Source organism: Mangifera indica, unplaced genomic scaffold (genome assembly GCF_011075055.1).
Source record: "Mangifera indica cultivar Alphonso unplaced genomic scaffold, CATAS_Mindica_2.1 Un_0049, whole genome shotgun sequence".
Lineage (NCBI taxonomy): Eukaryota > Viridiplantae > Streptophyta > Magnoliopsida > Sapindales > Anacardiaceae > Mangifera > Mangifera indica.
The window spans coordinates 163,220-191,108 of NW_025401141.1; the positions used below are offsets into that span (position 1 = coordinate 163,220).

Here is a 27,889-nt window from a genome sequence, read left to right on the forward strand (position 1 = left end):
TATAAACTAATCTCTAAAATTTTAAAAAAATAGTAACTGTGGTACTACTCCTTTAGAAATGATAATATTTGTCCTTATATCTTGAAAATACTATTATAACACTAATATATTGTAATATGATTTTCACACACCCCTAATTTATTGAGTTATGCCCAGTCGAAACTACCAAGGGGTACATTAATGTTTTAAAATTTTCAAATATAACCCAAAACTTTTTTCAAATGTTCAAATTCCCCTAAAAATTTTTAATGCCCCTAACATTTTCAAAAACTAAAGTGTACCCCTAAACATTCAATGTACATTATTAAAACCTCTATTTGTACTTCTTCCAGTACAATTACAACTATCACTTATTTTTATTTATGTTTGAGACATGAATGATAGTAAAAAGAAGATAAGAGTGAAAAGAAAGAAAAATAAGTGGGTTATTAAGTAATTTAAATATTTAAAGAATTTATTTTTAATTTTTATTAATTTAAGGTTATATAATAATTATAAATAATAAAAATAAAATGATACTTTTAGTATCTAATTTTTTTTAATTAAAAAAATTGATTTTGATTGAAAAAATATTATTTGTCATCTAGCGGTGGATAAGCCTCTTTAGGCCAAACCTTCGGTGGGAACACATGTTTTACTCTTCTTTTTCCGTAAACTTTGTAGTTTTGTCTAGTTTTTGTTGTTCCATATGTGAGCTTGCATTTTTAATGTGGTCGGTACATGCCCCTTTTATGTCGAAATTGGGCCACAGAACGTGCATATAGAAGAAAATGGTCAATGCAAATGAAAGCAAAGGCAAAGTACATGCGTGCTTCTTAGTTTCAGACAGGAAAATCATTAAATTAATTTCAAACCAAGCTTGTGTAGGAAGGAATTTAAGGTCATTTCAATTAATTATGATATTCCAACCCATTTAGGGGAGAAGAGGCAGCTCGAACGTGAATCACGCCATTTTTTTTACTTGATCCAAGCTTAACCCAAACTTTGTTCAAGCTCAGCTCGACTCGACTCAAATCCACTCTAAACCCAATGCTCTAACAAAATTAGAATGATTCTTAAATTACTGATACATGATTAAGATATCAAAAAATGCAATATTTCCCAGTTAAATAACTCAAACTGTAATAGTCTAAGAACATATTGCAAAATTCAAAACAGGACTAATTCAACCCTCTGAAATTTTCATTACCAGGAAAGGGAATAAAACCAGACTAGGGTCAGGTTGTTTTCCATGGTGTTCAGAAGATGCTAAAATTTTTTTCTTCTCCAACTCTATCTAGCTTGGGCAATTTTGCATCTGGGCTCTCTTCTTTTCCCACACAGAAGCAAGCAAAATTTGGCTTCATTGGAGAGTGAACTAAATGATATTGCTAAATTAATTTTACAAGATGCTAGAACATAACCAAACAGTGTTACACCCCCACAAAAGCAGCCAGATACGCTGATGAAACTAGAAGCGCCGAATGTCTTTTGGCGGCTTAAAGTTGAGAGGATGGGTTTCTGGTGTGGCAGTTTCATCTTCCTTCCACATTTTGATTGTCTTGTCAGCTTCACATGTAACAAGCCTAGAACCAGTAACATCATAGGAGAGAGCATAGATACCGGCTTCACTCTCCAATGAGCCTGGAACAAAATAAGATTCAGTATTTAACCTTTTCCTCACTCTACAATCAGGCTAACTATGATAATCAAAAGACTAACAAATAACCAGACATACCAGGCTGCACAATTGTTTGGTCCTGCTGAAAATTGTGACCACTGTTCCAATCCCAGAACCACAAACTTCCATTGTCACCTTCAATCACAAAAGTGTAAATAATCAGATATGTATACATAGATATATTCTGCTCCAGGAGAATCTGCCAAATTCACTGCAAAAAAAAAAAAATAGGGGAGAATATCTCCTTGCCACAATCTCAGGCACCACTATTGAAGCATATCCAAAATGTAGGAAAGACATACCTCCTGTAGCCAACACACCATCCTCATTGACAGCCATTGCATTAATTATAGTTTTCTGCTGTGAGCTGCACAAAATAACAAGGGTTGACATTCAAATAAATAAGATTGTCAGGGCAACCAAAAAAAAAAAATGATTCCACAATAAAAAGAAGAGGTCTTTGAGATGATGCATTATCATAGCTTTCAAAGTGACTTGAGATCATATATTCAAACCACAGTGTAAAGCCAATCTAAGTGGAAAATATTTTTGTTTCACAGTTTTTGCGAGTGAAACAGTGTCATAATGAGCATGCATCTCCACAATCTTCAATTCACCTAACTTCAGACAAAAGTCATCGATGATAAATTTAAAAATGAAAAATTAAGGAAAAATAATGAATGAACTATTATAAAAGGAAAGCACCTAAAATCATATATCTTGAATTATAGACTGAAAGCACATTATGTATGAGAACTTACAGCATGTTGTGTAAAAACTCTCCCTTTGGAAGGTTAAACTTCTTTATATTTTCAGCTGAGGCAGATGCAAAACAATTTCTGCAATAAGATAGAGAAAATATTTTTAAAAAAAAAGACACAATGTTTAAGAAAGTACAATAAAATCATGATCTATTGTTTCACAAGTGGTAAAAAAACAACAGTCTGACAACATACTCTGTAGGATGTGATGCCATCGCTCGCACAGATTTTTTATGATGTGTGAGAGTTAACATTGTTTTTCCTACAAGAAAGGAGTATTTGATGTGTTAATTTTCATATCTAGAGAATAAAAAATGACAAGACTTGTTGCAAAAAGTAACAATAACAACAATAGAGAAGAGTATTAAATACCATATCTAAGGTCCCAGAATTTAATGGTCGAGTCGTGGGAGCCAGTAACTACCTGTGGATCCTGGAAACAAAAAGAAGCCAGTTCAGTTTAACCAATAAAATTTTACAGCCAGTCATATCATTTGCACGGACAATCAACATTTTTTTCTTTTTGGGCACTTAGGATATTGGAATGGCAAGCTTGCATGAAATCATGACAAATGAACATATCTCAAAATATGCATAATAAGCATATCATCAGCTTAATGGTTTTAATGTATCAGAAACTACCTACATGAACTTTTTTTTTTTTTTTTCTCTTCTAGAACAAACACTATCACTCTTGATCCAAACCCTTTGCCCTTCATTTACTTTGCAATTTTCAATCAAGGGCATAGTAGGGAAAGAAAGGGTGACTGGGGCATTTCATAAGACTGTAAAAGCAAAGGGCATTAAATTCAGACATGTCTCATTTGAAAGTTCAAATTCTCTACAGCATGCAAGTTCCTTTAAATCCTCATGTCTTAAGACACATAAAATCAATGAAGAATCTTGACTAAGAAACTAAAGAAAAAGCAGCAACCGAAACAGAAAAAATAAAAATCAACTGCTGAATTATTTTAAGACAACAGCCATAAATAAAGAAGGTGATTTTCTTTTTCTAGAGATGCACATTACATGAAACAATCAACACAACCCTCCCAAAACATAATTTACATACCGTTGGTCGAGTGAAAACAGAGCAAACTGTATTTTCATGCCCAGATAAAGCAAAAATTTGCATCTTTGTGCGAATATCCCAAACCTGAAAATTGTTATAACATTTAAAAAAAAAAAAAAGATCACTTTCCATCTCCTGAATTCAGCAAAAAACGTAGCCTCCCTCTGACAAACAATCACAAACATTGCTAACATGATGATATTGGTAAATAATTTCTTAACAATGGTTAATTTCATACCCGACAGACAGAATCGCGTCCCCCTGTAAGCAATATATCGATGGTTGGGTGAAGACCCAAGCAGTAGACACCACTTAAATGACCATGATAAGACCGTATAACCTAAATCAACAATTAAAGGTATCAAGATCAAAGCCCTTCCACAGTATATATCCATGAAAAGTTAATTTAAAGAAAAAAAATTTAAACTTCTTACCTTATTTTGCTCAAGGTCCCAGCACTTAACTTGTTTGTCATCACCAGCAGAGAACATATAGGTATGTTTTTGGCTGACGGCAAGGCCTGAAAAGGAAATCATATGAGCTCACCAGTTAATCCCTGACTCACACTAGAATTTAAAAGCATGTCACCAAATTACAATTCAAGAGAAAGTACTAAAAAGAATAACCTCGAATTTGCTCTATATGTCCAGTTAGTGTGAGCTTCAATGTTCCTTTTGCAACATCCCATATCTAGTCAACAAAAGACAAGATTTCATAAAGGGAGAAAATATAACCATTAGAAGCTGCATCTATGGACGCTGATTAATAAAGAGATGATCAGGTTATATGGTCTGCCAATTAGATACCCCCATTTGGAGATACTCTCGGACCGGCATTAATCAGAATTCTTTAGGACAACAGCGAAAATAATTCTTTTAATCAAATCCTTCATCCAAATTAATTAAGCCTAGCTAGCCTAAAAATTTAATCTCTGATTTCATCCAACAATAGACAAGCATCATAATGATCAGATTATAAGGTATAACATAACTGTGAAAAACAAACTATCTGCAACAACACTGAGGTAAGTTATATGGTGCAGTGAAGCTGTTGAGATATGTTGAGATATTGTTGAGATCCTTGAATCATAGAGAATCATACAGATTAGGAATTCAGATATTTGTATTGATAGTGTATCATAGAAGATCCTATAGATTAGGAATGCTATAATATCCTTCCTAAACTTAGATAGGAGTAGTTAATAGATTTCCTAAATTAGCTTTTCTAACCTCCTATATAATTGTAATTCTATTGAACATGAAATAAACAGAAAATTATATTCTTTCATGGTATCAGAGCCTAGCTTTTAAAATTTCTGTTCCGGCGAATCAAACCCCCTTTCTCCACTGTTTCTCCGATCACTGTGCTTCCGTCATTTTTCCGGTGATCGTGCCTATACCAGTGTGATCAAGATTCTCTCGCCGACACATCCGTCAAAGCAACCTTTTCCGGCTGTTTCTCCGATCACCGTGATTTCATTATTTTCCGGTGATTGTGCTCACACTGGAGGGATCGGAATAGTCTCGCCGTCAAACCCGTCGAATACCGTTGTCGTTTGCCGTTGCACGCGCCTACACGCGCCTCTTGTCTCCTCGGTATCTCCGTCGCCGATCTCCTGTTCCGGTGACCGTGAAACGACACCGCCCTCTCAATCGGACTCAGACGACACCGGCGATTCCATCCGTGGAAACTTCGCCGCCATCCGACGCCGGAATAGCTCGCACGCGCTGGCCGTTGTTCGTGCTCAGACTGTGATCTCCGATCTGCTTCTCCGGAGAGCGTGCTGCCTCACCGTCGGCACTGTCAGTTACAGAAAGCTCCGGTGATCCTCCTCCGGCCATCCACGCGCCGTTCTGCCGCCGTCCGCTTCTGTTATCGCCGGAAATCAGTTGCTGCCGACCTTTCTTTTCTCTTCTCTTCAGATTGTGATTCTTCTACCGACCTTATCTTCGGGAGCTTTTCAACGCTTCTTCTACCAGGTGGATTAAGTTTTCGATCTTATTTTGGTTATTATGGCTATTGAAAGCTTCAAAGCAGGTACATCATTCTCGTTCACTTCTTTGCCTATTATCACAACTGAAAAATTAACTGGTAGCAATAATTATACTTCATGGGCTGCTTCTATTGAGTTATGGTGTATGGGACAAGGAATCGAAGCCCATTTAATCACTAAAGTTGAGGATGTTCAAACCGATACGTCCAACTGGATTAGAATTGATGCTGCTTTGTGTAGTATGTTATGGAATACGATTGCTATCCAACTGCAACCAATTTTTAAAGCATATCGTACATGCTTTGACCTATGGGCTCAGGCTAAACTTCTCTATACTAATGACATCCAACAACTATATTCAGTGGTGTCTAATATGGTTAATTTAAAACAACCTGGGTTGAGCATGTCAGATTTTCTTGGACGGATGGCTTCACTGAAAACTGAGTTTAATTCTCTCCTTCCTACCGGTAAATCTGTTGCAGAAGACTTGGCACAGCGAGACAGATTCTTTATGGTATTAACTTTAGCTGCTCTCGGTTCGGACCTTGATAATGTTCGAGATCAAATTCTGGCGAGTGCAGTTATCCCATCACTGGATGAGGTCTTTGCTCGATTGCTCCGTGTGTCATCTCCAAGTATTATAACAGGTTCCAACCTAGATTCATCTGCACTTGCCTCTCAGACTCAACAAGGAGAACGTACTGGTCGAGGGAATCGACCACGATGCAATTATTGCCATAAATGGGGTCATACTAGAGACAAATGCTATAAACTTCATGGTCGTCCTCCTCGGGTTGCCAACGTTATTCAGATGGATGGTCCACACTCTTCTAATAATCAGTCTCAACCATCATTGACTCTCACAGGTGCTGATTACGACGAGTATCTCAAGTATCAAGCATCGAAGCAACCCTCATCTAACATTGCTTCTAGTGCACATCCAGGTCACCCAGCCGTATGCTTCACTCAATCCTCTCCTTCTGGACCTTGGGTTCTCGATTCTGGTGCTTCTGACCACATCTCTGGTAACCTTAATTTACTTTCTCATTGTACTAAGTCTCAGTCTCTACCTGCTGTCACATTAGCCAATGGTTCTATAGCTCAAGCAACGACCTTAGGTCGTGCACTTCCTCTTCCTTCTTTACCTTTAAACTCTGTACTTCATATACCTGAATGCCCTTTTAATCTCATCTCTGTGAGTAAACTCACTCATTCTTTAGACTGTGTCATTACCTTTACTAAAGATTCTTTTGTTATACAGGACCGCAGTACGAGACGGACGATTGGCACAGGACATGAGTCACAGGGTCTCTACCGCTTACATCTACCATCTGAGTCTGTAGCCTGTCCAGTTACTACGTCTCCGACAGTTTTTCACAACCGCCTCGGACATCCTAGTATCTCCAAACTACAGAAGATGGTACCTAGTTTGTCTTCTTTATCATTTCTTCAATGTGAGTCGTGTCAGCTTGGCAAACATACTAGACAAATATTTCCCAAGCGAGTCAATAATCGGGCTGCATCCCCTTTTGAGTTAGTTCATTCAGATGTTTGGGGTCCCAGTAGAGTCGCGTCTGTTTTAGGTTTTAAATACTTTGTTACTTTTATTGACGATTATTCTCGTTGCACCTGGTTGTTTTTGATGAAAAATCGATCTGAGTTATTTTCTATTTTTGAGACTTTTTGTGCTGAAATAAAAACTCAATTTTCTACTACTATACGTATCCTTCGTAGTGATAATGCTACTGAGTATTTCTCTGCTCCTTTTACCAAGTTTATGTCTTCTCAAGGTATTTTACATCAGTCATCTTGTGTTTATACCCCTCAGCAAAATGGGGTTGCTGAACGTAAAAATCGACACCTTCTTGAAACTGCTCGTACCCTCCTTATACACAATAATGTCCCCTCTCAATTTTGGGCTGATGCAGTCCTTACTGCTTGCTTTCTAATAAATCGAATGCCATCTTCAGTTTTACAACATCAGGTACCTCACTCTATTTTACATCCTGAACAACCTCTGTATTCTCTTTCTCCTCGTATTTTTGGGTGCACTTGTTTTATTCATAACCTATCTCCTGGTCAGGACAAGTTAACCGCTCGTGCTTTCAAATGTGTCTTTCTTGGGTACTCTCGTCTTCAAAAAGGATATCGGTGTTATTCTCCTGAAACACGTCGATATTATCTTTCTGCAGACGTTACCTTTTTTGAGTCTTCTCCTTATTTTTCTTCTCCCAGTGGTCCACCTATCACTGAAACTCTTCCATTGCCTTCTCTTATCTCTTTGCCTACTTCTCTGTCTGAGCCTGCTCCTATCATTGAGCAGTCTCTTCAGCCCAGTACGGGTCCTACAGGTGAAGATGTTCATGAGGTAACTCCTGAGATTCCTGTGTCTCCACTTCCTGCACCAATCTCCTCTAATACTGAGGTCTTGTCTCCTGCTGATCAGTTTCCCATTGCCATTCGCAAAGGTATGCGTTCCACTCGTAATCCTCATCCTATTTATAATTTCCTTAGTTATCATCGCTTATCCTCACCATATTATGCATTTGTGTCTACATTGTCCTCTATTTCTATTCCTAACAATATTCATGAGGCCCTTTCTGACCCTGGATGGCGACAAGCAATGCTGGATGAGATGTCTGCTTTACATGCCAATGGTACTTGGGATTTAGTTTCCTTACCTCCTGGACACACCACTGTTGGTTGTCGGTGGATCTATACGGTTAAGGTTGGTCCGGATGGCAAGGTTGATAGATTGAAAGCTCGGTTGGTTGCGAAAGGGTACACCCAGACATATGGCCTGGACTATTATGAAACATTCTCTCCAGTGGCTAAAATGTCCTCTGTTCGTCTGTTTCTCTCTATGGCTGCCATTAGACATTGGCCTCTACATCAGTTGGATATCAAGAATGCTTTTCTTCATGGTGAACTTCAGGAGGAGATTTATATGGAGCAACCACCTGGTTTTGTTGCTCAGGGGGAGTCTGGATTGGTTTGTAAACTTCGACGCTCTTTATACGGTTTAAAACAATCTCCCCGTGCTTGGTTTGGGCGTTTTAGTACAGTAATTCAGGAATTTGGCATGAGTAGAAGCGAGTCTGATCATTCAGTGTTCTATAGACATACCTCACAAGGACAAAGTATCTATTTGGTTGTTTATGTGGATGACATTGTTATAACTGGAAATGATCAAGATGGCATCATGCAATTAAAGCAACATCTGGTTAGACATTTTCAGACTAAAGATTTGGGGCCACTCAAGTATTTTCTCGGCATAGAAGTGGCACAATCTAAATCTGGCATTGTTATCTCACAAAGAAAGTATGCTTTGGATATTCTGGAAGAAACAGGGATGTTAGACTGTAAACCCATAGACTCTCCCATGGATCCTAATACTAAACTCTTACCTAGACAAGGGGAGCCTCTTAATGATCCTGGGAGGTATCGCAGATTGGTTGGTAAGCTCAATTATCTCACCATAACACGCCCTGACATTTCATTTTCAGTCAGTGTTGTTAGTCAGTTTCTTCAGTCGCCATGTACCCATCATTGGGATGCTGTTGTTCGAATTCTACGGTATATCAAAGGAGCACCAGGAAAAGGTCTACTCTATGAGAATAAGGGTCATACACAGATAGTTGGATATTCTGATGCCGATTGGGCAGGCTCACCTTCAGATAGACGATCTACTTCTGGGTATTGTGTCTTAGTTGGAGGAAATCTTATATCGTGGAAAAGCAAGAAACAAGATGTTGTGGCTAGATCAAGTGCCGAAGCTGAGTATCGTGCTATGGCATTAGTTACCTGTGAACTTGTTTGGTTGAAACAGTTGATTCAAGAATTAAAGTTTGCAGATGTTCCTCAAATGACATTATTTTGTGACAACCAGGCTGCTCTTCACATCTCTTCTAATCCAGTTTTTCATGAAAGAACAAAGCATATAGAAATTGATTGTCACTTTGTTCGAGAGAAAGTTATATCTGGCATTATTGGCACAAGTTATGTCAAATCAAATGATCAACTTGCTGACATCCTGACTAAATCACTTCGAGGGCCACGAATTAATTATATTTGTAACAAGCTTGGTGCATATGATTTATATGCTCCAGCTTGAGGGGGAGTGTTGAGATATGTTGAGATATTGTTGAGATCCTTGAATCATAGAGAATCATACAGATTAGGAATTCAGATATTTGTATTGATAGTGTATCATAGAAGATCCTATAGATTAGGAATGCTATAATATCCTTCCTAAACTTAGATAGGAGTAGTTAATAGATTTCCTAAATTAGCTTTTCTAACCTCCTATATAATTGTAATTCTATTGAACATGAAATAAACAGAAAATTATATTCTTTCAGAAGCAAGCCTCAATACTTCAATCATGGCATAATCACGAAAAAGTCAAGAAAACCAACAGTTCCAATACCTTAATTGTGCGATCTGCAGAGCCAGTGCAAAACCATGTATTACTAGGATCAAATGCAATGGACCTTACCCATCCCAAATGGCCACTAATGACCTGCCAAGCAAAAGCAAAGTTTTGTCAAGTAACATGCCATGTCAGCAAGTGATTGATGTACAGAACACACAAACCAACCGTACAGAAAGACTGTCAACTTGAACAAACATGTATGGGGAGGTTAAAAAGAAATGAAATTAAGTCATCCCTGCCCAGTCAACCGGGCAGCAGTGAAACAATCTCATATTTCCTGTGTTAAATTTTAGTCAAGTTTGAATCCATATGAAGTATATTAAGTTCCTTCTCTTTGACAAAATTTTCATGGCAAGGCTCACCAAATTGATGGTCTATAAATGTAAATGGTTGCATTCTTACTTTCAAAACGGAATGAAATTTAATAATAGATAAGAAAGCATGTAAAAGAATGTATAGTGCACCTATAAGTCTCCACTAGTTAAATTTGCATATGTAATAGAATAATAAACGGAGAAGCCAAATCAAACCAAATAAATGATTTAAGGAGATTTCAGAACTCAAAAATATATGAAATGAAAACTAAGAGTAGAAAATTTCCAGCTGCCCCATGGTCTGAGTACAGAAACCAAGGGAAACCGTGATTTGGCTCTATCAAACATTAAACACTAACATTTACTTCTAAAGCAGTTGTCGGTTCCATAGCTATATATGCATGATATTGTATAATTTTTAAAGAATTTATTATATAATAAATAAATAAACTAGTAACCTCAATCGGTTTGCATGTGGCCAACAACAAAAACTTAATGAATTCTTACCCTGTAGCACTTCCATGGAGGATGCCATACAGGCCGTGGCCATTTGCTAGGCATTCTTTCAATTAATGCAGAGGTCGAATAATTCCTAGGAAGAGCAACCAACAGGTTTTAGTAAGAATTGCTTCAACATCTAGGGTAATATCCACATAAAATTGTGAACAAGAAACTCCACCAAGTGGTGTCCACTGTTAAGCTGAAATACTGCATCAAATTAAAATGCAAAACAGTGGAATGCAAATTCACTTGTCTCCTACTGCTCATACATATAATAAAGGAGTTGAAAGAAGCATGACAAAGGAGAAAACAAGAAACCTTTCAGACGATCCAGACGTAGAAACAACCATAGTGCCTTTCCCTTGAAGACCAATATTATTTCTGACAAAAACAAAATCCAGGTTAGCACAAAAGTAAATGCATTTCAAAGACAATAGAGAACCGATAGAATCCATTGAAACTAAAGTGTTAAAGCAAATTACAAACCCCTATGGCATACCAAATAGCTAGAAATGAACAAGGGAAAGTTCATAAAACGGGGACAGACCAAAATATACACAAAGATACACCATTGTCTATCCAGAAAGAACTAAGAAAAATAATGATAGAGAAGACTTACGGGCCCTTTGTTTGCACAGATGGACCAACAACCAAAGCATTTTGGGAGCCTGCTTTCTGGGGATCTCTAGAATCCTCCGGCCCTGCATTGCAGTAAAAGCAACATTCCAAGTGAAGATTTAAACTACGTCAAGATTGCCAACGGATAAAAGCAAAGTTATATTACTGAAACAATGCACTGGAACTTTCTGCCAACAACTAACTAGTCTAAATTCCTAAAACTAAAACATGCAAGCATATATTCTTAAAACCCTAAAACATAACATACAGAACTCTCATTGATTAAACCCGAAAGTTATACCAGTCAGAGCAAGGACATTGGAAGATCCTGACTGTTGATTTCCGCTACTCGCTGCACTCGAATTAGCATGGCGTGCAGATTGACTCAAACTTTTAATTCCTCCGTACTCAAGATTAATCTATAATAAATTCGAAATTCAATTTCTAAGCCACAAAATAACCGCGTTATACAAACAAATCACTTCAACTAACCTTGTGGCTCGTGCGAATTTTTTTACTGTAACAAACCAAAAAACAAGTCAATAAAATTAACAAACGGAAAATTGAACATTAAGGCTTGAGAAATTAACAGAGACCTCTCAGGATCGGGAGGAGCTAAGAGGCCATGAACAGGACTAAAGAGATCGAGAGTTCGCTTTAGGGATTTGAGACTAAGCTTCTTCAATGATTGTGGCTCCACGGGCTCCAACTCCCCTGTTTGTACGGGCATCTTCTTCTCTTCTTCTTGGATACCGTTTCTGCTAGTAACTCCTCTCAACTCGAGCACCGGCTAGGGCTTTAGACAGAGACAAGAGGAACCCGAACCCGATCCGTTCCAAATGTTATATGGTTTGACGAGGTTTCGTATTTATCGAAAGCGAGTAAGTTTTGTTCTTGTACCCTGCTTGGGATAACCCGGACCGAGTGGTAGTTGTGAGAATACTTGTTCCCAAACACCAGCACAAGAGCTTCCTTTTGGAATAAGCTCTATTATTCCACGCCATCTCTAAAACACAAAAGCTCCATTATTGGAATATAATTTTATTTCACTCATGTTATCCATTATTGCCATCGTTACTCCCAAAATCCATACATTGATTTTGGCATACAATAAATAAACTCTTCAAATGTATATAAAGAAGAAAGGAATTACAAAGATCCATATACAACTTCATTTCAAGTTGAGCCCACTCATATAGATTGAGTCATCGGTATCCATATTCTCCAATTTCTTCTTTAATAACTCTTTTTCTTTATTTCGAATGACTTTTGTTATTCCTTTTTGACGAATCATCTAATAACTTATCGCTAATTTAAACTAAATTTTCTTTTTATTCAAACTAATTTTTATTGGGTTCACTTTTATTCTCAACTATAACTATGACATTATAATTAGATTAGCATCAATCATTAATTTAATTTGAGCACTAGGTCTTGCATCTCTAGTTTATTTGTCTTCCGTCCCATGGATAGCCATAGCATAATGGCAAAAAAGAGCAAGGACCCTTATTGGGGCCCCAGCATTTAAAATATACCATCTGATTAAGCTTGGCCTCTTGCGTGCACGCTCCAACATGGCCTTATGTATCTCAAAGTCAAGAACAAAGAAAGGTGGATGGCTTTTGTTTCCCATTGGTTTTGGTATTGCCTATCCAAGCAACGACTGAGCCCTTTCAGATCCAATTATTTATTTCCATTTCCACGGTTTTTAATTTTAAGGAGAAACTTTATTTGTATTGGATTGTCATATTAAGTTAGAATCACTCTAATAAACAGAACGTGTAGGAAAGCAGAAGGCAACTGTCTATTCTGCCTGCCAGGTTCTATAATGACTAATAATCGATGCCCATCAAAGCCTGTCAACCTAACAACCATCTACCAAAACATTGGTTTCTGTGGTGAAATTATTTTACCGGGGCGACGCGCTTAGAGTTGCGATAAGGGCAAGAGAGACAGCAAGCATTATAGCGAAACCAGAAATGACCTAGAAGCTTCAACATTTACTCCTCAAGGAAAGACCGAGACATCCACCTTCCTTGCAATTTCATGCTTCGGCTTCAAAACCCAAAAGGGTCTTCTGGTTTCAAATATTCTGCAGCCAGAGAAGCCGCGGTCTCCCTGTCTACCCTAAAAAAAGTTCCTCTATTAAATAAGAGATTACCTCACCATTTATGTATAACTAATATCTTTGCATCCATAAGCTTGTCTTATTTAGTTGAAATGTTTACATACAACACTTGAAAAAAAAATGTGAGAAATGAGAGCTTTTACAGCTGGAAATCTGGGAGAGTGCACAAATTTGGTAATGGTACATACGGTTTTTCATTAATCGAGCCAGAGTTCAAATTTAGTTAAGTTCGAATTCACTCCTAATGGCACTAAAGTCATGAGTTATCAATGTCAATATTAATTATAATATGAAACACAATATTAGGAATAAACATTAATGTAACGTATAATTATTTAAATTGTATTATATAATATAAGTGATTGGGTGAATTAATTATTTATTTTTATATACTTTAAGTATTACCAATAATGTAGAACAATATGGTGGATGTATTATGTTATATTTAATTTAAAATCATTCAGTTATATAATTACATATTATTGATATTTAATATAAGTACATATAATTTTTATTGTTATTGAAAAAATTATAATTGGACAAACATTATAGACCAAACAACAACAAAATTTACGTTAAAGTCTCAATCTACATTAGGGTTTAAATGAAAGTTGAATTGAGTCCAAATATGGATTGTCTTAAACTCAACTTAAATCTATAATGGTTAAGCTTGAATTTGAGTTTATTTGAATTGATTGGAGATGCCATCAAATGGGTGTTGATGGGATGAAGTGTATTACTGACATGAAGAACAATATTACAGTAGAAGAATTCAAGTTGAGTTGTTGAGCTAAAGTTTCAATTTGAATTAAGCTAAAACATCAACTTAAATCCGGTTGGTTTGATTCGGATTTAACCTTAATCCATACAATATAAAATAAAAATAATATAATATTATGTGTGTGAAGATTCAAAATGCAAATATAAACATTGATATGTACAAGGTTTACCTATATTTTTGTACATATATTATTAGGCACAACATTACAGGTTATGCTGAAAACCCTAAAACCTACCAAAGAATGGGTCTTACAAGTTCGTATTGAATTCAACATAAGGTTAGAGGCAAAACATAAGATCCCTTGAGTCACGTCAATATGGATCTTTAGCTCATCACCTCATATGTTTTAGTAGAGATTGATCCCTCATATTATATATTTATTATTTATTATAAATTTTGTTTTTTGTTTTTATAGGTCGAACCCTAAAACTTTGACACCGCCTGTAAAATTACAAACAATACCCCCCACAAGAACCACGCCTTTTCAACAGTATAGTCATACCGTGTTGCGGGCCGAACCGACCCAGATGGTTGAACATATCATTGTATTATTGAAAATAAAGGGGTAAAAAGTTCTTTCCCCCTGGGACAACCGCGTCCCCATACTTGAATCCTATTATAAGCCCACCATCCGCTTTCTCTCACATTCACTGCAAGGACTCTTGAAGAGAGAAAAAAAAGACTGAGAAAACTCTGACGCCCAACCAAACCAAACCAGACGCAAAGCAATGTTTGAAGAGAGGCCACACGGTCATGGTGGAGCTCCTCACGGCCTGATACTGGCGGTGGTGGTGAGCATAGTGGTGCTGGTTCCGTTTCTGTTCGGTGACTCAGGCGAGGCCGTGACCGAGTTCATTGCCGAGCTCTTGAGCCCAGTGGGGCTTTTGCTCTTGCCTATTGTTCTCCTACTCACCATACAGTTTCTGTCTTCCGATCGTGGCTCATTTGTGTCCAGCTTGTTCTCCACCGGCGAGCCAGACTCCATTCACAGGGTTAGTGGGTCGCCTGTCGGTGTGGCGCTTTTCCTCGTGTTGATTTTGTTTTTGCTTTACAATCGTGTATCGATCTTTGGCGGTGATGATGATTCTGGTGAATGATGGATCTGGGTTACCCTTCTTTGTTCTAAAATACTTCTGAGATATTGTATGTATACAGTGCACTGGGGAAGGATCTCTTTTGTAATTTTACCTAATTGTCCAATGTTAATTATAGATATTACCCTTTCATTATCGTGAGTGTCCTTTCTTATTTTTAGGGCATAATGGTCTTTTTGTGCTGTAAAAAGTGTCAGCTTGGGTTGGTCCGTGGAAAAGCCACCGTCGGTGGGTAGTGTAGCAGCGCCTGTGGACAGAGTTGGCTGGTCTGGCTCTCTTTTTAACATTTTCTTTTTGTCTTTTGATAATGAGGTCCCTTTTTCGGATATTTTAATTGCTTCTTGAATCTTGATATCTTGCACTGGCACGTGGGCACGTGGTCATCTCTTTTTTTAAAAAATGTACGAATTATTTAATGAGGTAGCACTGTCAATAAATATGGCTCTTAAGTCTACAATGAGGTCACTGACATGTGGGTGCAGGAGCACATACTCCTCCTGACAAGGCAGATCGGTTGCCGCGTGTCAAATTGATCATTTTCTATATCAATTCTCAAATCATGGGAGGAATTGGTGTAGATGAGTTTGAGTTCACATTAAAAATTTATAATTCAATTTTATAATTAATATAAAATTATAAAAGTATCAATAAAAATTTTCAGTCCTTTTAAAGAAGTGATCTGTTCTAAAGTAAAAAATATATTTTAATAATTTATTTTTTATTATTAATTGTGATATAATAAATAATATATAAAGTAATTTAATTATTATTTTTATTTTATATATTAAAAAATTATTAAAATAATTTTAATTTTATTATAATTATATTGTTATTTATTAATTTTTTTAAAACAAAAATAATTTTATTTTTAATTAATATACTAAATAGCATAAAAATATTTTAAAATCATTATATTCAAAATTATTTAAATAAAATAATATATTAATATTCTTATATTATCTCTAATCAAATATAATAATTATTTATTTTTATTTATTTTATTAAATTTTATAATAATAATTTATACTTAATAATTTTTAAAATAATTTATCTTTAAAATAATATTTTAATTTTGATAATAAAATATTTTTCAAATCAATCCATCCTAAGAGTTATTAGTATTAGACACTGCAAATTTCCATCTATCCAAGTTTTAGTTTTTACCCATAACATAACTCTGGTCATAGAAGACAATCTTAACACTGTATTAGAAGGGTAAATTATTATATTACCTTTAATTATTTTGCTTTAAGAAATTATCATATTTCTCTTGAAGACGATCATTGACAATTTGGCCACATCCGGCGAAATGTGATCTTGTACGGTCCCACTAAAATTTTCCCCCGCCTTACTATTTCATTATTTCTCTTTTTTCCGCTCCTCTATGTTTTCACTCTCATACCTCTTTCTTCGTCCCTTGTTACACGCTACAACTACTTGCGACTTCAATGGTGCGCCTTGAGGCCAAATCCAACGTTTATTGGTTGTCTAAAAGCCAATTATGGCCTCTCAGGTGAAGTAGAGGCCAAATCTGACCACAACTGGTTGTCAAAAGGCTGATATGGCCTGATTCGACTTTGCCAAGAAGCCACCATGGCTTTCCTGGCTGTCGCAAGGCATTCCACCGCCTTAAAAGGCTACAGCAGGGCCTCTAGTGACCTCAAGCAATTGTCATGAAGCCTAGAAGGCCTCTACTAACAGAGCAAGGTCTTGTTGCCACCAATGACAACCTTATTTAGAGATTTCAAAGATCATACGATTCAGCTGTTTTTTTTTTATTTTTATAATTTTGGAAATAGAATGCATTCATTAGAGAATCGCATCCTTCACAAGCCAATATCTATTGGATCTTTTACTATGACAATGAGACATACAAAAGAGCTTAACAAAGGTGAATATTTCTACAAGATAATCTTCAAAAATCCAATAATCTAATCAGGATCAAACTCAGGGAGAAGGAAACCCAGAAAGACATACATTGCCAGGTAAAATATAGAGCTCTTCTAATCGCAATGCAATAAGAAGCTGCATACAAGTTTCTAATTGACACTATTATCGAAATGAAAGTGTGTAATGGAAATGAAATAGGTTCACCTTGGCAAATTCTGAAGACCAGTCTGCAGACGAGGGACCACCTCGGCAGAGGGACAAGTGGCTGCTAATGCTAGGCCTGGCTCACATATTTGGGACTCAACCCCACAAAATTGTCTTATTAACCCACCACTACTCGACTCATGGGTCCATGCTCATTATTCACGGTTTGTAATTTTACCTTTCCAAGATTCTAGCCATAATGCTCTGTTCGATTGAAGAAACATCGTGTTATTTAGATAAATAAGATTGTAAGATCGTGCCAACACTAAAAAACATCTAAAGAGAAATATGTGGTCCAAAATGTTGCTTGAAAATATGCATTACAACCCGGTCTGACATAAGATCCTCTAGTAACCAAAACTTTAAACACTTTCGAGTGAGTGTTCATCACAGTGCCAAGTGTAAATCTCTGTTTTAAAGTAATTGCTTTAGTTCTCATTCTTGGATCAAAAAGCAGCTCGGTCGTCCTAAGTTGCACTATAGCTTTCTGCCCAGAATGGATGCCCATAGGCAGTTAAACTTGTTACTCTCTCAAGTAAATTAGTGACAATTTATGAGGAGACTGAATCTTAAATTGCAACCCAAAAAAATAAAAGCCGAAGAACTGCTTGAACTAGAAAGATTTGTCAGGTTTTGCATCCGGATGAAATACAGAAGTAAATGTGGAGCTCGCTGTAATAGCTCTACCGAATTTATAGGAAAGATCCATAAGCTAGCTTTATATATTTATGTCAAGAGGCTGCAAAGAAAAAGGTATCAAAATTAAATTTTAATCTTGAAAGATAACAGCAACAGTGTTGATGCAAGATGATGAACACTGTGTGCTCAATAATGTACAACAGAAGACACAGAATGCAGCATTTAGAGACTCCAAAGAAATGGAGAATGCTTAAAGGTAGGTAGCTCCATAATGGAAATGGACAAAGCTAATGCAAACAGGAATTCGAGTCACCAATCTAAGGTAGTTTTTCGTCAATGGATTGTTAGCAAATCATTCCCAAACATATAAAAGACCAAAAAACTTGTCTCTCTGTATGCACGATTGCACTACCAATAAGATAAAAATGTAAAATATGCCAAAACGGTTAGAAATGAAAATTTGGTCCTATTATATTGATCAAATAGCAGATGATAAAAGGGATGGGTTACCAACAATTTCAAATGCTACTGCTGCATCACGGTTAAGTGACATGTTGCCTGGCTGGTCATGGCCAACATTTAATAAAATTTTTTGGCTTAAGCAGCCGAAAAGGGTATTCAAGTTGAGAATGCAGATGAAATTCCCGTACAATTCACCATAACAGACTGCATTGGCATTTAAGTTATTAAATCATTTTGGATGCAAAAAACACTAAAACAAGCATACATAATGTACACAAAATAAGCAAGTGTTTACCTTTATGCTAGTCCAAAATTTTCTAGTTTATTGCAGTGAGGAGTAGGCAGATTCTTATTCCAATGGCGCTTCTGTAGCTCTACATTACAATACCTCCAAAGCAATGTTTTGTAATCCTTAACCACATTGTTCTCAACATGAGCTCGAGCAGGACTACCATGAGGAAAGTGCTCATCAAATGCTAATGATTTCACATAAAATTCGACTCCATATTTCTCAGTAGTCCTAGGAATCTGATAGTGAAAATTCTTGTGCAATGAGTAACTGGGCTCTGAAAATGGCAGGAAAGCAAGCAATAATATCAACAAAAAAGGAATTATCTGAAGAAGAACCAAAAGATTAGGCCCTGGTCCATGAAACTCCTCTCTTTGATGACTCCTTGATTCTCTATTACTATAAACATATGCTGATCGAAACATATTTGTTTGACCAAAGAATGACCTAAATATCTCATCAGGATCAAAATCCTCATCAAAAAAATCATGCTGAGTTCTCCTTCTCCTCTGCCTAACATTATGCCGTTGGTTATATTCGAATTCATCAACCAAACCAACATGATCATACTGCCTCCTCGAATCATCATCACTCAAGCACTTGAAAGCCTTGCTCACTTTCTTAAATGCTTCCTCAGAACCCGGCGCCTTATTCTTATCTGGGTGGACCTTCAACGACAATTTTCTATATGCCTTCCTAATCTGCTCTACTGTAGAAGTCCTTTCCACACCGAGAATCTCATAATAGTCTTGGTTTCTCTTAATCTGCCTAATCAATTCAACATCTTCTTGACCATAATTCCTCTCCCCATTCAAATCCTCATCAAATTTCAACGGGCGCTTAATTTTCTTATAATCACCATCATCAATACGCCTCTTCAACCCGGAATCACCAGAACCAAGCTTCTCACAAGCAGCCAAAAGTTCATCAACAGATAAATCACGATTGAGCCGTCGCGCAATTTTAATAAATTTCAATGCACGCTCTTTATTTTCAGAAGCAATCGCTTGTTCAGCTATACGAAAACATCTCAACGCCTCGTCTTTGTTACTCTCCATAACGATAACTCGACACTCGAATTCAAAATCAAATCACCCAACTCGACACTTTCAATTTTCAATCCGTAAATTACACATTACCTAAATTAAACAAAAATGTAAAATAATTAAATTATAAAAATTTGCATATATTCCTAAAATTCTAACACGTAATTTAAAAAATAAAGTAGATCACAAAAAAAATAAAAATAAAGATAATCTAAAAATAGAATAAAAAATTACCTGATACAGAAATCCAAGAAGCCTCGTAACAGCGAGAGAGGATCCAGGAACCCGACGCCAGAAGAAAAGTACCGGTTTATTTAATGGAAAGCCACGTCGGCAATGTTTGTCAGGCTCTCTAATAGGAGTCTGCCACGTAAGAATGTAAGTGTTTCTGGATTTTCAACAAATTTTTTCCTGACCAACCCAAGACATATGATATGAAAGAAGAAATAATTAAATTTATTGAAGGGAGAGTGATAAAACAATAAAAGAAAATGTTTTTACGGTGTTATGGCCTAACAAAGTGTATGCTAGTTTACCTATTTGTTGTGATTAATTTTGTATAAAAAAAAGGTTTAACAAATTGAACACCTCTTAAATTTGATAATAACAAATTTTTAGATTCGAATTTGAGCTCAAACTCAACTAAACTGAACTCATTTCACCCAAATTTATTTTAGAATTTATGTAAGTTCAATCCATGTGAATATTTATCTCACATTGCTCGGTCTTACCTCCCTACAATCCATTTACATTCATCTGAAAACGCATTTCTATTTTAATTCCTACTAAGATAGTATGATTGTATCACCCTAATATGGTAGAAAACGATTTACTTTTCCATTGGAATTCAAAATAAAACATGAATGCACTTTCATTAGGGTTGGACTCGAGCCGAGCCTGAACTGGCTCGATAGATTTTTTTTTTAAATTTTCTATACAAAACGACTTCGTTTTGATATATATATATACAAAACAATACCGTTTTGATATGAAAAACGAATTGAACCAAACCGTAAACGAATCAAACTCGAGCCGAGCCCGAGCTGGCTGCGAGCCAAGCCGAGCTCGGCTCGAATCCAGCCCTAACTTCCATGACAATAAGAAACTTCGACTTATTAAGGCGAAGGAAACCCACCAAGTCTCGATATTTCTGTTTTCTCGCATCTTTGTGAAAATTGGGTGATAAAAAATAAAATATAATGGAAATTATGTATATGTGAAATTATACAAGCTAAAAACAGAGCCCACACGAATTAGTATACATCAGTTTTCTTCATCTGAATCAAAAGATTTTCTACTTCTCAGAGATTCTAATACATGTAAGGGTCTGTCATTTCGAGCTGCGGTTCCTCTCTGGGCCGTCTTGAGTTTTGGCACACTCATGGCACTCAGGGGCGGTGTTTGAGTGTTAACTTCCTTGAGCACAGACCGAGCAGTGGCTGCAGCCGCTGCATTTGCCATTGCTGAAGCCATTCTAGAGTCAGTTTGCAAATTCTTAGCCAAACTGCTATGCCCCTTTGAGAGGGCAGGTGACGTGGCAACAGCTGCAGCAGCCTTGGCTGATTCATATTTTTGCATATCATAAGTGAGTTCTTTCTGGAGCTGCCTATCAGCAACTAGAATGTCATCAATCTCGTTTTTATAGTCCTTGAGGAGAATTCTAAGGCATTCCATTAGTGAGCCTGAGAGGGGGCTGTTCTTGCTCTCTAGTAGCCTTTTAAGTTCTATGAAAATGGGGATGGTGTTTTGGATGAGCCCTTTTCTCACTGCTTGTGTTATGGCTCTTCCTTTAGCAGCAGCTGATGATGCTCCCGCATCTCCGGCTTCTTCCTCTATTTCTCCTGCATCAGATGCTGACCCACGTGTAGCAGTGATTCGAATCTCTTTGCAGGCAAGAATTTGGAATGCATCCTGCTCCATGACATAAACATTGAATATTTATTTACATTCTTGTTTGTTAAATGAATGTCTTTAGGATTGTACCTGAAGAACAGACTGTCCAGTGGCATCCTCTATGTTGAGCATGCCATCCGAAGCAGCTGCAAGAATTTCAGCACATAACTTTGCAAAGGTTGCTAAGAGGTGCTCTGGAGCCATTTGCTTAAGCAAAGAAACATAGATATGCATTCTTTTAGACCTGGACTTTTCATCATTTCCCCTGAAAAGAGTAATACTTTCAATGTAATAAATCAGCAATTTTAAGTTACACAATTCTTTCTGTCGCTGAATGTGAACACATGTACCTGATGGAAAACAATCGGTGCTCTGTTTGCAAACCCCTAGAGTCATTGAGACCATTATGAACATGGCAATCATTTAGGACAAATATAGCCTCGACAAAACTGTTGTAAGCTAGAAGTGGAGCCTTGGCTGCCAAGATGTTATACACAATGATCAAAGCCCAAAAACAAGGAAAATACATCAGCAACTTCTTTGAAAAGGAAAATCTGATAAGTTGAAGAATCAGTGTAACCTTTTAAAATATTCCCAAAAAGATAATCAGCAAGTTGTCTAATCTTCTCTGATTCATCAACCAGAGACAGAAGAAATCGAAGGAAGAGCACCCCTCTCCACTTTACATAGTCTCTCTGAATGTATAAATAGAAAAATTAATTAATTCAAAGTGTAAGGACAACTAATAATTTGACAGAACCATAAAGAATATACCTGTAATAATCTTGACAGTAGTATAAATGTCTGTCTTCTCACAAGTTCACATGAATCTCGTAGACACATAGTGATCTTTGCTATATAACTGTCAACTTCAGAAAGCAAAGCCATTATTCAAAAGTAGCAATTTATACCAAACATATTAGTATTTTCTCAATAGATAAAATGATGAGTACAACATTTCAATTAACTTTCTACAGGCCTCACCAATCAACCAAAGCAGTGTAACGAACACAAAAGTCTGCCATCATTACTACAATATTGTTGCGAAGGGCCACACAATCACTTTTTTCAAGCTCCTGCAACAAAACATCCACTGTAAGCAATTTGAAACCAAAATTTTGGGACAGAAAAAAACTAGGTGCTAGAAATAGTGACATGATCTGGTAGGAACAATTCAAATGGTAATGGGGAAAGGAGGAGGGAAGAGTTGCCTTTTGTAGAACAATAGAAAGAGCAATGCTAGGATGTCTCAGGGATCTTACAAGAGACTCAAGTATTGGTACTCCTTCAAAATTCTTTTTGCAAATAAGTTGGTCAATTACGCATGAAAAAAAAGTCTGCAGTTAGATAGTTTACAAGAATAGGACATCCTCTCACTATTGACTATTATAATATATCAGATAAAGAGTGCTGTGGAAGATTTTTGTGTAATTCCTGGTTTAGACACTCAAAGCTTAGTGTTGATCGTTAAGAGTCATCTAATAGTATGAAAGTGGTGTGAAGATAAGATGATGAATGAACCTGCACAAACAGAGGAATATAACTCTTTGCAAGTTTGCCATCCGCAAGGCACAACTTCCCCAATGTAAGCCATGCTTGAATATACAATGAAGGAGCTATCTGCTTTATAGAGACAGATGGACCTGGTAATTTATTCAAGTTTGGACCAGAATTCCCTGAAGTAATGATGGTGTATAATAGAGGAACAATAGAGCTCATATCAGCAGTGGGACAAACTATAACCACAGATCCAATGGTATAAACGGCAGTGACTACTTCTGACAATGATCTGGACACTGCCATTGCTTTCTTGCCCTCTCTACCACTTCTGGGAGGAGTAAAGAAACTGCTATCTTTATTTGCTTCTGAAATCTCTGAAATGAATTTTTCTAAAATTTGAGAAGCTTTGGAGAGAAGTTGGTGCACCCATTTCAAGACAAGCATATCAGCTTCTGTAGCATTCAAAGCCTTCTGTCTACACAATGTTCTAAGAGCTTTTACATGAGCATTAACCTGCCATCAAATTTACTAAATAAACAAAATGCAAATAAAAAATCATGTTTTCACTGTAATGATACTAATTTAGGTTACCCTGGATTTGAACACATACTAATGCTTTTTATCTTAATTATGATTGGTGAGGACGTTCAAAAGACTAGTCCCTAGGAAATAGGCTATACAGTTCAGACAAGTCACCTATAAAATGAGCTGAAAATTTAGTAACATTGTTTTCTTTAATACCCTGATCAAAGCTCCAAAGGCAAGTACCTCTGTTGTGTGCATGTTGAATCCTTCAATCCGCTTAAGTAAGTTATGAGCTAAATCTGCAGCAGCTTCTGGAGGCAACTCTACAGAAACATTAGAGATTGTTTGAAGGAGGCAAACACGATCACCAGCCCACGAAACAGAACTAGATACAATTCCCTCTTCATCTTCCTGCTCATCTCTTGATGCAAGTGGGCTTTTGAAGTCACCTCCTGCTTCATACTTGTCAAGAAGCTGCCAGTGGTGATGAAGGAACTCCCAGTCCACTGCTTTTGGAAGGTATGCTGATACCTCTGATAGAAGAAACCAAGCACCAGCTGGGGCTGTCCACTTCTCAATTGCCATGGAGTGTTTTAACCAGATAGATTCAGATGATCTTATAACATTCTGAAGAGCTATAGCAATTTTGGGCTTCAGTCTTTTCTTCTTCCCCAGGCTGGTGCAGATTTTCTTCACCCAAGGTGTCACCTCCCCATTACAGATCTCTTTCAGAAGACCCAAGACCCCCTCAGGAAACAACAGCTTAATCTCCTTTTCTATACTTTTTTCCTTCACATTTGAGTCATGGAGAGTGGAACCAGAAGATCCCGCCCTCGATACTCGATCCAAGACCAATTCCAGGAACAACTTCTCACATTCTTCTTGAATGCTAGTTTCATTGTCAGTTATTAAACACGGAACAGAATGTAGCCACTCTGCAGTAACACTTTCATCAGAAAACGTTCTAAAAGCCTGCATAATGGATATAGATACAACATCAGATTCTGAAATGCATGAAGTGAAATTTATCAGAGAATAATAGCAAGAAGCAAATTTTAGCTATATATGCATCTAAACAATCTCATTGAATCAAATGACACTTCAATTTGATCTTCTAAGTCTCCAAATGTCAATAAACGACTTGTAGGATAACACAAACTTATGTAGATGGGAAACATAAGGGAGAACATAAATGCATCAGAAACCAAACTAAGAAACTTTATATGAAGCAAAAAAGTAAATTAACCTCAGAAATAGCTGAAATTGCTGCTTTCCTGATGCTAACAAGCGGATCAGAACAAGATATACCCAGTGTCTTGAGCACAACTCCATCTACTGAACCACCAAAAAGCCCTGTAAACTTGGTAACTAGCATAAGTGCAGCCTTCCTAACAGCAGCTTTCTCATCCATACATCTAATCCTTAAAAGGGTATTCATTTCACCTTCTCGAAATCCCATTACTTTCTTCAAGACTTCCCTATTCTTTTCATTACTCATAAATTCTCCTACCAACTGAGCCAAATTTGACAAAGCTCGAGCACGAATTGCGGCACTAGAATCTGAGCAACGCTGAATCAAAGCCTCCAAACAACTCAACCCCCAAGAATCTTCAACTTTGCCATCCGAATCCACGCACAGTCGATCTCTCAATGACATCATTAACATTAAAATAAGATCAACTGCTATCAATCTAAGATTAGGCTTCCCTTGACACATCTTCACTGTATATTCAGCAAACCCAACTTGATCCTTAAACTCCATTGCTTTAACAATCTCCATTATGGCCTCCACCGCTAAACCCCTTGGCTCAGCCTTCTCCTGCGCTTTGTTCGCCAAATACTTCGGCAAGTTCATCACCGCTTTTTTCACCCCATCACTCTCTTTAGCCAAACCCATCATTTTACCCCTCAAAAACCCCAATGCAAAAGTTCTCGCTTGAGATTTACCCATCAAAATCAACGGTGTCAACGACTTCAACACCTCAGCAGCAGTACTCGCCATGTCACCGTGTTCACTCCTCAGCAATCTACTCAAAATCCTGGAACACAAATCAGTCAATCCACTATAACCACCAAAAGAAGCACCCATTTCAAGAGACAGAACCGGAATTTCAGCAACCATTTGTATCAAAGATTTCAAACTGTCAGGAAACCGATTCAAATAAATTAAACCCATCACAGATTCCAACTTCTCGAGTACAATTAACAATGTCCTTCCGTCATACTCGCTCTCCTCCTCGTTAAATTCATTCAAACTTCTCGTAATATCCTTCGAACCCCGGGCCTTCTCACCTCTTTTCCTCTTACGAGTAACTGTCAGCCGGGTCCCACCATTTGCCCCGTGTTGTGGACGCTTGAGAGCGCGGCGGATGGAGCGGAGGAGAGAGAGAAATGCCATGGGCGTGAAGAGCGTGAAAACTGGGGAGTTAGGAGAGAGAAGCAGAGAGAGATAAACTTTGGAAGCCAAGAGCGAGAGGTTGGTGGGGCCCCCGTCCATAGCCGATGAAATCGGATGTATGAGAGATGATACGGAGAGGCCTTTGGATGGGAGTTGGTCGAAAAATCGAAAAATGAGATCCGGGTCATTTGTGTTCAAAAGAGACTGGAGATCTTGGAGAGTAGAGTGAGAGATGGGAGTAGTTGGGTTTTGATTTAGGGTTTCTTCAAGGTCAGTAATGATTCTTGATATCGTTGCATCTTCTTCTTCCATGGCTATGGCTGCCCTTTCAGACTCGGGAGCTTTTGGCCAGCCAAAACGCTTTGAATTTTTGAGCGTTCCCGCTTAAACGAAAAAATACAGAATACCTGAGAGGACATCGCAATCAAAAGGACTATTTTTTTTAAATGTAACAATATGTTAAATTACTGATTTTTTTTATTTTATATATTAATGCAATTTTTTTAAATAAAATAACAACAAATATTATTTTAAACAATTAAAAAAAATAATGTTATCAATTGTCCGATTCAAACTATTTAAATTTATATTAAAAAATTGAATTTGAATTAACTTGAATATTAGAGTTTGAATTTATTTAAATTAAATTTAATAAAAAAATATTTTTAAATTAAATTTAAACTTCAATTGAGTTATCATAAATTAGCTTTTTTTTATTTGAATCAATTTTAAATTAAACTCCATTCAAACTCAACCAAATTTAGAGATGAAAATACAAGGGCCTTAACTTATCTCTATATGGAAAGCCTTGCCCTAGATTGAGTCCTATTTGAACATGTTCATTATTTTAATATTATATTTTATAAATAAATAAATAATAAATAATTCTTTTAAATTACTAGGTAATTTTTTAATCTATTTTATTTTTGGGCCCAATCCTAGGAGCTGGACATTATACCATCGAGCCCTAGGCTTGGTCTCTAAGTCTGGTCCCGAGGCTCATTATCCATGAGGCCCGAGTCAAGGTTTAGAACCCCTTCCCTTGGCCTAGCTCAGCCTAGGGTGTTTGTCTAACTGTAGCTCGATCAAATCCAATCCTAATATTGACAAGGGGAAAGGACTATTTCCCACCCATTGTTTAGTCACATCTCAAAAACATATCCACATCAGATGAAAAATCCAAAAACCAACCCAAAGTTTAATCTATTTGCATCTACCCACAACTGCCGTTAAATTCTCCGTTAAATAGAGGGGTAAAACCGTCATTTTACTGTTTATATTTCACTGATATAATTCTATCGCATTTTTCCTCTCCGATTTTAAAAGTTACACTTTACCCCCATCCCTAAACTTTAAAAAGTGACTTTCACCCCCTCAAATCCCTATTTTTTTTTCATTTTCCCTTCGGCCACCAGCGACGACGTGGCTGGAGGGAGAGTGACAAGGGCTTGTCCATTCTCTGTACGACGCTCGTCGTCCATTCCAAACGACCCTCGTCGTCCATTTTCTAGACAACGCTTGTCGTCTAGAATGGACAACGAAATGTCGTCCAAAGATCTGGACGACAATCGTCTTCCAGAAGTGATCGACCTTTGGACAAAAACTTCTCCGTCGTCGCTAGAAAAAGTGGCTGCATTTCAGGAGGGAAAAGTGAATTTTTTAAAACTTAATTTAGGGGATAAATGT

The 27,889-nt window shown here is 37.0% G+C and overlaps 4 protein-coding genes across 7 annotated transcripts; 1 reads left to right on the forward strand and 3 right to left on the reverse strand.

Annotated features, from left to right (window-relative positions):
* Positions 1–1,080: 1,080 nt before the first annotated feature.
* Positions 1,081–12,331, reverse strand: LOC123206791 (protein pleiotropic regulatory locus 1-like). The gene is made up of 17 exons (XM_044624032.1): positions 11,951–12,331; positions 11,847–11,871; positions 11,656–11,773; positions 11,356–11,437; positions 11,055–11,117; positions 10,743–10,827; positions 9,916–10,008; positions 4,120–4,183; positions 3,928–4,013; positions 3,732–3,833; positions 3,494–3,577; positions 2,794–2,854; positions 2,617–2,683; positions 2,422–2,499; positions 1,963–2,027; positions 1,718–1,795; positions 1,081–1,623 (listed from the first exon to the last, which is right to left on the reverse strand). Exons 1-17 carry the CDS (start codon positions 12,082–12,084, stop codon positions 1,451–1,453), a joined length of 1,458 nt encoding a protein of 485 aa, XP_044479967.1. The 5' UTR covers positions 12,085–12,331; the 3' UTR covers positions 1,081–1,450.
* Positions 12,332–14,870: 2,539 nt separating this feature from the next.
* LOC123206772 lies at positions 14,871–15,706 on the forward strand. The gene has a single exon (XM_044624010.1). It carries the CDS (start codon positions 14,992–14,994, stop codon positions 15,358–15,360), a length of 369 nt encoding a protein of 122 aa, XP_044479945.1. The 5' UTR covers positions 14,871–14,991; the 3' UTR covers positions 15,361–15,706.
* A 1,473-nt stretch (positions 15,707–17,179) lies between these two features.
* LOC123206764 (chaperone protein dnaJ 49-like) lies at positions 17,180–20,245 on the reverse strand. Of its 3 annotated transcripts, none has more exons than XM_044623994.1 (3): positions 20,122–20,245; positions 18,848–19,980; positions 17,180–17,655 (listed from the first exon to the last, which is right to left on the reverse strand). In XM_044623994.1, exon 2 carries the CDS (start codon positions 19,897–19,899, stop codon positions 18,850–18,852), a length of 1,050 nt encoding a protein of 349 aa, XP_044479929.1. In that variant the 5' UTR covers positions 19,900–19,980; positions 20,122–20,245; the 3' UTR covers positions 17,180–17,655; positions 18,848–18,849. The 3 variants fall into 3 exon arrangements, with proteins under 3 accessions (XP_044479929.1, XP_044479928.1, XP_044479930.1); XM_044623993.1 differs by lacking the exon at positions 17,180–17,655 and adding an exon at positions 17,664–18,190; XM_044623995.1 differs by lacking the exon at positions 17,180–17,655 and adding an exon at positions 18,537–18,756.
* Positions 20,246–21,052: 807 nt separating this feature from the next.
* On the reverse strand, positions 21,053–26,606 carry LOC123206784 (condensin-2 complex subunit D3-like). 2 transcript variants are annotated; one of them, XM_044624025.1, is made up of 9 exons: positions 25,052–26,606; positions 24,049–24,777; positions 23,302–23,793; positions 22,765–22,856; positions 22,555–22,642; positions 22,361–22,475; positions 22,131–22,257; positions 21,871–22,060; positions 21,053–21,798 (listed from the first exon to the last, which is right to left on the reverse strand). In XM_044624025.1, exons 1-9 carry the CDS (start codon positions 26,513–26,515, stop codon positions 21,151–21,153), a joined length of 3,945 nt encoding a protein of 1,314 aa, XP_044479960.1. In that variant the 5' UTR covers positions 26,516–26,606; the 3' UTR covers positions 21,053–21,150. The 2 variants fall into 2 exon arrangements, with proteins under 2 accessions (XP_044479960.1, XP_044479961.1); XM_044624026.1 differs by having other exon boundaries at positions 21,871–22,045; positions 25,052–26,605.
* Positions 26,607–27,889: the final 1,283 nt, after the last annotated feature.